Raw genomic sequence first — 12,943 nt, 5'->3', positions numbered from 1 at the left:
TATCCTGAGACTTTTCCGACCTGTGTGTTTACTCGTGCCCAGATGAAGAAGATGGGGACAGAGTTTACATTGGACGGCACATTCGTGTGCAGAGCTGGTGATGTTGTTGTAGGAGATCACGTGCCTCAGGAAACAGGGAAAGAAAAGATTAGTGGTCTGTTGACATCTTCATTACCTGTTAGCCACGCAAAGTTAATCAAAGCTTTAATGAAGTGCTTGGATGCGGTGTCTGATTTTAAAGGGGATACATCATATTTTATGGAAGACGGTTTGTTAATGCGGAAATGGCGGCCTAGAGTAGTCGAGCATGTAAAGTGTTCGACTGTTTGTCATGCAGTTGTGCCAGCAGAGTATCGTACACATGTGTGTTCACTTGCCCATGACCATGTTATGTCAGGACATTTAGGGATGACAAAGACATACAACCGTGTGTTGCGTAATTTTTTTTGGCCTAGGTTGAAAAGGGATGTTGCAGCGTATTGACGAACATGCTCTACTTATCAGGTTATGGGGAAACCAAACCAAGTTATTCCTCCCGCGCCAAAATAGTCAACCCTATAGTCTACCGAGCTGGGGACTATTTTCAGGCGCTGCGTCATATCATTACGCCTGCTGGACTCATGGTACGGCAGCAAAGTTTCTTGATTATTACGCAGGAATGAGAGTATAGTTCCTAGCCATATCAGCCTAGAAAATCGCAACTTTTCATTTTCCGTCGGTCTTAGTACACGATGTAACTACAGAAGAGTCAAGTTTTAAATAGGAAAAATATCAAAACTCTTTGGTCATTTTTTTGAGAGAGATGCTAATGGTCTTGTCCGATTCAATGATCTATGCTAAGCTATGCTAAAAGTGGTACCGCCAGACCCGGAGATCGGCTGAATGGATTTGAAAACGGTAAAATTCAACTGTTTAACTCTGGGGGAGTTGTAAAATGAGCCTATTTCCAAAAAAAGTGGAGTATCCCTTTAATATACATGTAGATAACGAAAAAAGATGCATTGGGACTGGCATTTAAAGACATTCTGAACTCTATTGGAGTTAGACAAATAATAATAATAATAATAATTCGTTACATTTATATAGCGCTTTTTCTGAGACCTCAAAGCACTTTACATAGATGGGGGAATCTCCTCAACCACCACCAATGTGCAGCATCCACTTGGATGATGCGACGGCAGCCATATTGCGCCAGAACGCCCACCACACACCAGCTTACTGGTGGAGAGGAGACAGTGATGAAGCCAATCAGTATATGGGGATGATTAGGAGGCCATGATAGACAGAGGCCAAGGGGCAAATTTGGCCAGGATGCCGGGGTTACACCCCTACTCTGTTTCGAAGGACATCCTGGGATTTTTAATGACCACAGAGAGTCAGGACCTCGGTTTAACGTCTCATCCGAAGGACACGTGTCAGGACCTACTCATTGACGTAATCATACTCTAGATCTAACATTATCACATGGAATCAATGTTGATGCCATTGAAATTCTACAGCAGAGCAATGACATCTCAGATCATTATCTAGTCTTGAGTACACTTCATTGCGTCATGACAAAGGCTACCCTGATTCAAAAGAGACTTCAAATGTGCCCTTCATTTCCCCGTGAAATGAAGGATACACACTCTTTCAGTTCCATTTTATTTTTGCTGGATGTGTGGTAAGTAAAGTTTATTCATGAGGATTTTGATTCATTTCAGTTGCTCCAATTTCTGTGAATGTGTTACTCACAGCAAGCTCAAGTCTATGAGCCGTACAATGCCAACCAGTGACACCAGGGAACAGGGCCTGCATTCGAGCTACTTCCCCACTTTAACATCCAAACATCAGAGCTCCATCAGTTGTTTGGAGAGGAATTCCTTTGTAAAGCAGCCATTCCCTCTGCACTTCAAGTCACCTTGTGGTGAAAATCAAGCTTTTAATTTTGTTTATTTGTCTGTGGTGTTTTAATATGCTTTAAGACAAACCATGTGCAAATTCATAACTCACCATTGCGGAGTATTTTCTCCTTAAAACTGCAGTGAACCAAAGATAGTCTAAAACACAGTTTGAAATCACAAGTGTTTCTGACATCACAAACTACCAAGTAAATAATCAGGTCAACGAATGAATCTGAGCTGAGTGAGTGGAGGCAGGGCACATTTGCACAGTCATAGAATCGCGTATACTAAATGAGGCAAGGGTGTCGAGTTACATTCAAGTGGATTCTGCACACTGGTGGTTGAGGAGATATCCCCCTGATATGATGCGCTTTGGGGTGTACTGTAGCACAAATGAAAGTGCCATATAAATGCCTCATGATTTTCACCAGGAATTGTTAAACAAGTTGTAAAAAACTATTGCTTCAGATGCATAACCTTGAGCTTTCACTAGCGGTCTTTAAAGGGTTCATTTAAAACTCCCTATGGAGAAAGTTAATAACTTCAGGAACCCTATGGTTGCATGCTATATGGGACTTGAAAAGTACAGGACGACTATCAGTTTCATCACATTGGCAGAATGAGGCACATTTTCAAAGCCAAATGTAGTTAAACCAGACATGCAGCAAAATGACAAGACAGATACAACCAAGGATTGATTTGTCAGTTTTATTGAGAACCTCCCTTTTGCCCTTGAACCATTACAGGACCAAGTGAGGCCTTGCCTTCCCACTGAATGCCTAGAGAAGAACAACAACAAGTTAGAGCACTTGAATCAAAAGCAACCTTAGAAAGAGCAAATGCTACCAACCTCCATAGGGAGCAGCAAATTCACCATCAGGACCACATGTTGAGTCACAGCAACCACAAACTTCGTCGTTTCCATCAGCAGCAAACCACCTGCACCAAAACAAAGACATGGAACCTTCAACATGAGAAAAGTCAACTTAATTCCTCACCACCCAAAAAAACACATACCCATTGGCAAAGGAACAGGATTTGCGCTGAGTGTCACTGGGTGCTGAAGCAATAGTTGCCTTCAGAATACATGTTATGTAGATCTGCAAGGGATGACAGACAAGTCACAAAACCAAAGCAGATGGGAGGAGAAGTCAAGTTAACTCATGATATTCGTAGTACATACAGAAGGACTGTTGCCCTCCTGGAACATAAATGCCTCTAGCTGGAACTGGATCTTGTCAACCTGGGACCGAGGCATGAAGCGGGAGCTGGAAGCTGTAGTTTTGGCATCCACAAAGCACCTGACGACAAAAAAAACAAAAAAAACACAAAGAGCAACTCATGAATGTCAGCTGTAGAGCATCAAGCAACTAGACCTTACCCATGACTGTGACAGTGGTTACAGAAGGCAACTTAGGCATCAAGGGCCATGACCTTACCCCTGATTCTCAATGAAGGAATATCTCGGAAGAGAGTTCACATCAGGTACTTGAGTGGCCACACAGCGGTCCACAAACACACGCAGAGGCACATGATTGTACTGCTTCACAGATGCCTCGATGTTAATAACACCACCCAGGAAATAGGAGTATGAAGGCCTCTGATAGGCCCAATCATCTACACAAAAAACACTTTAGGCACAGCTACAATAGCAAGGGTAAAGGTTTGTTTTATTGAAAAAAAACATGTACCAACCCATCATGATCTTCATGGAGAAGAGCAAGACTTCTTCACCAGCCTCTGTTGAGGCATAAGGGACCCATGTTGGCCTCAAGGCATCACTGCTTACATTTTGGAGCCTGCGGTTCATGAAAGTAGCCATTAAATGGCCTCCCAGTTGCACGAGAAAGTGCAGAAAGTCACAGAGATCCCCTACCTTTGATAATGGCATTGAACACCAACAATTGCACCATCGGCCCGGGTAATCGGAGTCCCTGTAAACGCCTCAGGGGTGTAGGTAAGAGAGAAGGTGTAGACAAGCTCATCCTCATTCATCTGTAAAGAGATTGTGGTTACCAAGAGGGTCATCCCAAAAACTTTACATACACCAATACCATACACTCATATTGCTATGAATGGGAGGTGGTGCACTGCAATATGGTGGAATTCCTAAAGAGCAAATCACCCATTAGTAAATTCTTCACATCACCACAGCTGCCCTCAGAGGCTCAGGTGTTGCCAGAGATAGCCAATGTTTTGGAGAAATACACTAAAGATTGAACATTTTGCTGTTCCAGGGTAAAAACTAGCTTTAACACAATTAAGGCCCAAGATTTGTTCTGGTTTCTTAAGCTCCTTTCATACCATTTATGGGATGGTTTACATCAGATGTTGGTTTGAAGGCTTAAAAGTAGCTTAAATTCAGGATTTACCCATTCAAATATATAGAACTTGGTCTTAGCTGGCCTGGCATTGTAAAACCAAGTGAACTGACTTTCCTTGAAAAGGTCCTCTGCCACAACAAATAACCCATTACGATGTATCTGTTCTTACCATCAGCACACTGTTGCAGTCCTGTAATTCATACTCAAAGATGAGCACTCTTGACCCAGGATCCTGACCAACAACAGGACATCCACCTAAAGACAGACCAGTTGGCTGGATCAACTGACCATTGCTGAAGAAGTCCTGCTGGACCTCTACGAGAACCCGGTTCTCCCCACATTGAACCGTTACGCTGCTGGGAGTCACGGGTTGCCTCAACTGGAAGTCCACAGCCAACTCGCTCTGCACCTCAGGAACCATGGGATACCTCCAATCCAAAGGCTTCACTGGACCCTGCAACAGCTGCTTCTCCTGAAGGCCAAAAGGCTCCTGCGCAAGGCTCTGAAACTGAGAAGCCACTTGCAAAGGGTTCCAGAGCCCTTGAGGAGAAAGGGCAGGACTTCTGGAAGCTGGATCTGATTTTGGCCCCATGCTTCTTGGACTATGACTATACCTCAAACTTCCCAAGACATCAGGTATATCAAATGCAACAATCACAACCAACACTAAGACCACTTTCAGGAACCCCATTCTAACAAATGTTGACACAAACACCAGCACTTGGCTTTGCCATTTTGTACAGCTTTGAGTTAAGGTGGCTCCACCCCTTTTACCTTAATTGATTATCTTTGATTCTCCTCTGGACCTGCAGAGTGTATGCATCTTTTTATGCGACTGTCCAAATACCCACACTTGCCGTCTTTGTACTTGACTTTTTTTGACGTTCCAGTCATGCCTGACAACTGAATAGAGTTTATTTTTGGAGGACCGAGGAGGATTTTTCTTGAAACCCTCCCAAACAACATGTGGTGAAGTAGGGGTTGTTTGATATATTTTTTAAGGCGTTCTGACCCCCAAGACTCAAGTAATTTCTGCAATTCTCCATCTGTGTTCCTTGGAAAGTCTTTGGCCACTCAAAATTTCATCCTCACGGTGCATTAAGACAATATAGACACACGTCATCTTCCTGGCAGATTCGTAACATCTTTAGTTGATTGGAACTTCTTAATTATTGCTCTGATGGTCAAAATGGGGATTTTCAATTCTTTAGCTATTTTCTTACAGCCACTTTCTATTTTGTGATACTCAACAATCTTTTGATGCACATCAGAACTATATTCTTTGGTTTTACTCATTGTGATGGATGATTAAGGGAATTTGGCCTTTGTGTATTCGTCATATTTAAACTTCTGTGTAACAAGAAGTCATAGCTAGACAATTTTGTGTTCCTAGTCATGTCGTGTTCCTACTGATAATTTTTTTTAGGGGTGCCGATAATTGTGGCCAACGTGTTTTGGAGAAAAACATTTATTTCATAATGTGATTTCCCCCCCACTTTCAATTCTTTTACTTCAGTGAAAGGTTAGATGTTTGCAAATTTTTTGAATGAAAGATCAAAAGAATAAACAATGTACAGACATTTTTGATCATATTTACCAGGGGTGCCATTAATTCTGATCACAACTGTACACGCTGCTCACATATTATTGTAGCAGATTTTGTGCTGAATACAGTGTAATCAGACTTTAGCCATGAAAATGTTACAAGTTACAGAAATAAGCACAAATGTCAGAGCTTGTCAGAACACCTCCAGGGCCCAGAAAACACCTCAGACCCCAGAGGGTTAGTACAAACATCACAATTTTTAAATTGTGTCTTTTGTTACATAGGGACTACTGAACAGACATTTATAAGTTTATTTTTGAAATCAAAATGTGTAAATAAAGCTCTGTAAACATTCATTTTTGCAAAACTAAAAGTGTGTCCCATTGGGTAATCAAAGGTTCTGCACACACTTACAGTCTTCAAGCCCACTTGAACACATGGATCAAAGACCGGAAATACTGTAGGTCATGTAAGTAGACAAGTGGTCAAGTACAAAGACGGCAAGTGTGGGTATTTGGACAGTCGCATAAAAAGATGCATACACTCTGCAGGTCCAGAGGAGAATCAAGGATAATCAATTAAGGTAAAAGGGGTGGAGCCACCTTAACTCAAAACTGTACAAAATGGCAAAGCCAAGTGCTGGTGTTTGTGTCAACATTTGTTAGAATGGGGTTCTTGAAAGTGGTCTTAGTGGTGGTTGTTGCATTTGATATGCCTGATGTCTTGGGAAGTTTGAGGTATAGTCATAGTCCAAGAAGCATGGGGCCAAAATCAGATCCAGCATCCAGAAGTCCTGCCCTTTCTCCTCAAGGGCTCTGGAACCCTTTGCAAGTGGCTTCTCAGTTTCAGAGCCTTGCGCAGGAGCCTTTTGGCCTTCAGGAGAAGCAGCTGTTGCAGGGTCCAGTGAAGCCTTTGGATTGGAGGTATCCCATCGTTCCCGAGGTGCAGAGTGAGTTGGCTGTGGGCTTCCAGTTGAGGCAACCCGTGACTCCCAGCAGCGTAGTGGTTCAATGTGGGGAGAACCGGGTTCTCGTAGAGATCCAGCAGGACTTCTTCAGCAATGGTCAGTTGATCCAGCCAACTGGTCTGTCTTTAGGTGGATGTCCTGTTGTTGGTCAGGATCCTGGGTCAAGAGTGCTCATCTTTGAGTATGAATTACAGGACTGCAACAGCGTGCTGATGGTAAGAACATATAAGAAACCAGAACAAATCTTGGGCCTTAATGTTGTTAAAGCTAGTTTTTACCCTGGAACAGCAAAATGTTCAATCCTTAGTGTATTTCTTCAAAACATTGGCTATCTCTGGCAACACCTGAGCCTCTGAGGGCAGCTGTGGTGATGAAGAATTTACTAATTGGTGATTTGCTCTTTAGGAATTACACCATATTGCAGTGCACCTTCTCCCATTCATAGCAATATGAGCGCAAGGTCTTGGTGTATGTAAAGTCTTTGGGATGACCCTCTCGTTAACCAGTCTTTTTACAGATGAATGAGGATGAGCTTGTCTACACCTTCTCTTTTACCTACACCCCTGAGGCGTTTGCAGGGACTCCGATTACCCGGGCCGATGGTGCAATTGTTGGTGTTCAATGCCATTATCAAAGGTAGGGGATCTATGTGACTTTCTGCACTTTCTTGTCAACTGGGAGAACATTTAATGGCTACTTTCATGAACCGCAGGCTCCAAAATGTAAGCAGTGATGCCTTGAGGCCAACATGGGTCCCTTATGCCTCAACAGAGGCTGGTGAAGAAGTCTTGCTCTTCTCCCTGAAGATCATGATGGGTTGGTACATGTTTTTTCTTTCAATAAAATAAACCTTTACCCTTGCTATTGTAGCTGTGCCTAAAGTGTTTTTTGTGTAGATGATTGGGCCTATCAGAGGCCTTCATACTCCTATTTCCTGGGTGGTGTTATTAACATCGAGGCATCTGTGAAGCAGTACAATCATGTGCCTCTGCGTGTGTTTGTGGACCGCTGTGTGGCCACTCAAGTACCTGATGTGAACTCTCTTCCGAGATATTCCTTCATTGAGAATCAGGGGTAAGGTCATGGCCCTTGATGCCTAAGTTGCCTTTTGTAACCACTTTGTCACAGTCATGGGTAAGGTCTAGTTGCTTGCTCTACAGTTGGCATTCATGAGTTGCTCTTTGTGAATTTTGTCGTCAGGTGCTTTGTGGATGCCAAATCTACAGCTTCCAGCTCCCGCTTCATGCCTCGGTCCCAGGTTGACAAGATCCAGTTCCAGCTGGAGGCGTTTATGTTCCAGGAGGGCAACAGTCCTTCTGTATGTACTACGAATATCATGAGTTAACTTGACTTCTCCTGCCATCTGCTTTGGTTTTGTGACTTGTCTGTCATCCCTTGCAGATCTACATAACATGTATTCTGAAGGCAACTATTGCTTCAGCACCCAGTGACACTCAGCGCAAATCCTGTTCCTTTGCCAATGGGTACGCGAGTTGTTTTTTGGGAGGGGTGAGGAATTAAGTTGACTTTTCTCATGTTGAAGGTTCCATGTCTTTGTTTTGTTGCAGGTGGTTTGCTGCTGATGGAAATGACCAAGTTTGTGGCTGCTGTGACTCAACATGTGGTCCTGATGGTGAATTTGCTGCTCCCTATGGAGGTTGGTAGCGTTTGCTCTTTCTAAGGTTGCTTTTGATTCAAGTGCTTTAACTTGGCTTTTTTTCTTCTCTAGGCATTCAGTGGGAAGGCAAGGCCTCACTTGGTCCTGTAATGGTTCAAGGCCAAAAGGGAGGTTCTCAATAAAACTGACAAATCAATCCTTGGTTGTATCTGTCTTGTCATTTTGCTGCATGTCTGGTTTAACTACTTTTGGCTTTAAAAATGTGCCTCATTCTGCCAATGTGATGAAACTGATAGTCGTCCTGTACTATACTACGTCCTGTAGCATGCAACCATAGGGTTCCTGAAGTATTAACTTTCTCCATAGGGAATTTTAAATGTACCCTTTATAGATCGCTAGTGAAAGCTCAAGGTTGTGCATCTGAAGCAAGTTTTTTACAATTTGTTTAACAGAAGAATTCCTGGTGAAAATCATTACAATGAGGCATTTATATGGCACTTTCATTTGTGCTACAGTACACCCAAAGTGCTTCACATCATATCAGGCCCAGGGGCATATCTCCTCAACCACCACCAGTGTGTAGAATCCACTTGAATGTAACTTGACACCCTTGCCTCATTTAGTATACGCGATTCTATGAATGTGCAAATGAGCCCCGCCTCCACTCACAGCAGCTCAGAGATTCACTCGTTGACCTGATTAGTTACGTGGTAGTTTGTGACGTCAGAAACACTCGTAATTTCAAACTGTTTTTTAGACTATCTTTGGTTCACTGCAGTTTTAAAGGGAAAATACTCCGCAATGGTGTTGAGTTATGACTTTGCACATGGTTTGTCTTAAAGCATAGTAAAACACCACAGACAAATAAACAAAATTAAAAGCTTTTTTTTTTTTTTTTTCACCACAAGGTGACTTGAAGTGCAGAGGGAAGGGTTTCTTTACAAAGGAATTCCTCTCCAAACAACTGATGGAGCTCTGATGTTAAAGTGGGGAAGTAGCTCGAATGCAGGTCCTGTTCCCTGGTGTCACTGGTTGGCGTTGTACAGCTCATAGACTTGAGCTTGCTGTGAGTAACACATTCAAAGAGTAATTTCAAAATCCTCACGAATAAACTTTACTTGCTCTACCACACATCCAGCAAAAATAAAATGGAACTGAAAGAGTGTGTATCCTTCATTTCACGGGGAAACGAAGGGCGCATTTGAAGTCGCTTTTGAATCGGGGTAGCCTTTGTCATGACGCAATCGGCCTTCGAATGCAGCTTTGAATTGGGACGCAGTCAACAGAATGTTCAAAATGGACCATCAAAATAAAGTGTTACCATGTTTTCCTCGACATCTTGTGATTTTGGGGCATGCAAGTTTCCAAACACAATGCATGATGGGATACGCTTAGCCTTGAATACCACTCTGAAGTGGTATTCGAGATGGTGTGGGTTTAGTGGACATTAAGGGCACTGAGCTTTGGCATTTTTAAGACATTGGACAGTCTTGTGCACTTACTTCCTGTCACATGCACGTATGGTCAAGTGACCAAGACATCAAGTGTGGATTTTTGCACAGGCACTTTGGCTCTCTTATCTGACACATTCAGGGGGCATTTACATGACACAATTTTCAAATAAAAATGTTAATTTACATGACAAGTGTTTTGGGGGCCGAAAAAAGCAAACTTCTTTCTCAGGCCATACCGGTATATCTTTGTTGCGAAGTAGTGCTCCTCTAGTGTCTGCCCAAGAAGAAAATGTAGTTTAGCATGGTGGGGTTTAACCTTTAAAGCAGAAGCTTAGCAGTCTGCTCCAGATGATTCAGTGGAGACTGTCCTCAATCACACGTCACCTGAAGAAACAACAACACACCAACCGCTTTCGTTTACTAGAGATTACCATTGTGTACCATTTTTCTTAAAGGAGTAGTTCACTTCAAAATTTAAATTTCCTGATAATTTACTCATCCTCATCCCCACATAGATGTTCATGTCTTTCTTTCTCCAGTCGAAAAGAAAAGAAGGTTTTTGAGGAAAACATTCCAAGATTTTTCTCCATATAGTGACTTCAATGGGGTCCAACGGGTTGAAGGTCCAAATGTGAGTTTCAGTGCAGCTTCAAAGTCTCGACACGATCCGAGGAATAAGGGTCTTATCTAGACAAACCATACGTCATTTTATGAATTTTTTTTAATTTAAATTTATTTAAAAAAAAATAAAATTTAAACATTTATATATCTTTTAACCACAAATGCTCATCTCCGTGTCAGCATGTCAATATATGGGCCTGTCTATATGGGTTCACTGCATACAAACATGACAGATAACCATACAATGATGATAATGTCAGAATACATGAAGGGGTTTGACAACAGAATCATTAATCTCACATCTGATATATTGACACTGGTCTGGTCTAAGTGCTGACGATGTCGACAAAATATCTTTTTACTTTTTTATCAGTTGCGAGTTATTAATACCGATAAAACTTGCAATTCTAATTTCTTTCCTGCAGAATTGTGAAATATAAACTCGCAGTTGTAAGTTATAAAGTCCGAATTGCTAGATATAAACTTGCAATTCTGAGAAAAAAAATTCAATTCAGATTTTTTTGTTTTGCAATTATTATTATTTTTTGTCTAACTTTACATGTAATTGCAAATTTATATCTCACAATTCTAAGGGAAAAGTTAGAATTGCAAGATGTAAATTTGCAATTGCAAGAAAAAGTCTGAATTTTGAGATAAAATTCACAATAACCTTTTATTATTTTTAGTATCAAACAAGCTTCCATAGAAAAAACAAGGGAGCACCCACTGTATATGTTGAGTGTATTTTGAGTGTATTTTGTTGTGGAGTGGCAGGTCTTAGTTCTTACTTGAGAGTTGGCGCCATCTGCTGATGTCACCTTTATAATAACTACTGTTTCTCCCGCATTTAACGACATAGGTTCAGAACAAAAAGTGTCATTGACAGTAATCTGCATGTTCTTGTCTGGTGTCTGAGGATTCATTATCACCTCACAAGAGTTATTAAAGAAAGACCAGATAACTTTGTTAAATTAATATTACTAGAAGAACGTTTATCCATAACTTTGAGAGAACCTTGCCAGAACATTAGCCAAAGTCATACATCAACATACAGTGAACCAAGCAAGACTCTCATTTGGACACTTACTTAAAATTTTAAAGTAATTGCATTAGAAAACAAAATATCAAAGCAACTGGTATTTTGATTTTTTAATGATAAATATCATTAAATAAATAAATGTTTTAAATGATAAATAAAATTCTGTCCAGAATGTGTTGTGACACTTTTTGATTGTCCAAAGTGTCATATGTATATAGTTAATGATGAACTACGCCTGTTGGGACCTGATGATATTAGTCACACTTTAACATGTATATGTGGTGCTAAAGACATTGCTTTCCATACTTACGATATTACAAGAAGATGTAGTGTTGTGGTTTGGACACTGCTCTCTACTGTACTGTGTAGTATCTGATCTGAACCAGGGCTTCAGTTTCCCCTCAGACATTGATAAATCATCAGAATCACAATTATCAATCTTTCAGCTTATGTATTTCGAAGTGAGGAGGTGGAATGTAAGAGACAATGTGTACAGTAAGAGAATAACTGAATTGTTTAATGAATGATATGAAAACGTGTTTATTCATTCTTTAGACATAAGGACATTTTTAACAAGGCCCAAGTTTTTATATATTTTAAGAAAATGGAGTAAAATCACAAAGTGCTTTATTAAGGTGCAACCACATTAATATACAATCAATAAAAATTAAGACATTTAAAAAGCCCAAAATAAAATAATCCCAGTCAACTAAAAGCTTGTTTAAATAACAGTGTCTTCAGTTGCCTTTTAAAAGAATCGACAGAGTCAGCCACACGGAGGAACAAGGGCAGGGCTTTCCACAGTCTGGGGGCTACAGCCTGGAAGGACCGGTCTCACCGGGTTTTAAATCGAGTCTTTGGGACCATTAAAAGACTCTGGCCTGAGGATCGAAAGGGAACGGCCTGGGGAGTATGTGCATAACAAGTCAGCGATATATTGTGGGGCCTGACCATTTAAAGCTCTAAAAGTTAAAACTAATATTTTAAAATCAATACGAAATTTGATAGGTAGCCAGTGTAGGGAGGACAAAATGGGTGTGATGTGTGTCCTTCTACCAGATCCTGTTAAAAGCCTTGCCGCAGCATTTTGGACCATTTGAAGACGATTTAGAGCAGATTTGTTAAAAAAAAGTAAAAAGAGAGTTACAGTAATCTAAACGTGAAGAAATAAGAGCATGGATAACCATCTCAAGATCAGAGTCCGTTAAAATTGCCCTCAATTTTGCAATATTTCTTAGATGATAAAAACAATTTCTGACCAGAAGTCTAGAATGGCAGTCCAAAGACATTGATTGGTCAAACCAGAAACCTAGATTTCTGATGCTCGACTGGACAGAGGAGCTCAGAGAACCAAGATGTTGAAGGATGGATGGAATTTTATTGTCTGGGGCTTCAATCAGGGTTTCAGTCTTTTTCGAATTTAGTTGGAGACAGTTACTAGCAAGCCACGATTTAACACAAGAAATACAATCCAATAAATCCGTTAGTTTG

At 41.1% G+C, this 12,943-nt stretch overlaps 2 protein-coding genes across 2 annotated transcripts; one reads left to right on the top strand and one right to left on the bottom strand.

Moving 5' to 3' along the window:
• Positions 1 to 2,579: 2,579 nt before the first annotated feature.
• LOC311069197 (zona pellucida sperm-binding protein 3-like) lies at positions 2,580 to 4,910 on the bottom strand. Its single transcript, XM_084092183.1, has 8 exons — positions 4,377 to 4,910; positions 3,760 to 3,878; positions 3,579 to 3,682; positions 3,323 to 3,500; positions 3,067 to 3,184; positions 2,901 to 2,983; positions 2,734 to 2,822; positions 2,580 to 2,662 (listed from the first exon to the last, which is right to left on the bottom strand). Exons 1-8 carry the CDS (start codon positions 4,896 to 4,898, stop codon positions 2,592 to 2,594), a joined length of 1,284 nt encoding a protein of 427 aa, XP_083948309.1. The 5' UTR covers positions 4,899 to 4,910; the 3' UTR covers positions 2,580 to 2,591.
• Positions 4,911 to 6,407: 1,497 nt separating this feature from the next.
• Positions 6,408 to 8,535, top strand: LOC311070288 (zona pellucida sperm-binding protein 3-like). Its single transcript, XM_084094070.1, has 8 exons — positions 6,408 to 6,935; positions 7,238 to 7,356; positions 7,433 to 7,536; positions 7,617 to 7,794; positions 7,921 to 8,038; positions 8,122 to 8,204; positions 8,289 to 8,377; positions 8,450 to 8,535. The coding sequence occupies exons 1-8, from the start codon at positions 6,420 to 6,422 to the stop codon at positions 8,518 to 8,520; spliced, it is 1,278 nt and encodes a 425-aa protein (XP_083950196.1). The 5' UTR covers positions 6,408 to 6,419; the 3' UTR covers positions 8,521 to 8,535.
• Positions 8,536 to 12,943: the final 4,408 nt, after the last annotated feature.

The sequence above is a fragment of the Abramis brama genome (assembly GCF_963993115.1).
Source record: "Abramis brama genome assembly, chromosome: 19".
Classification (NCBI taxonomy): domain Eukaryota; kingdom Metazoa; phylum Chordata; class Actinopteri; order Cypriniformes; family Leuciscidae; genus Abramis; species Abramis brama.
Note: the sequence above shows the minus strand (reverse complement) of the source record. Positions and strands in the feature narration are given on the sequence as shown.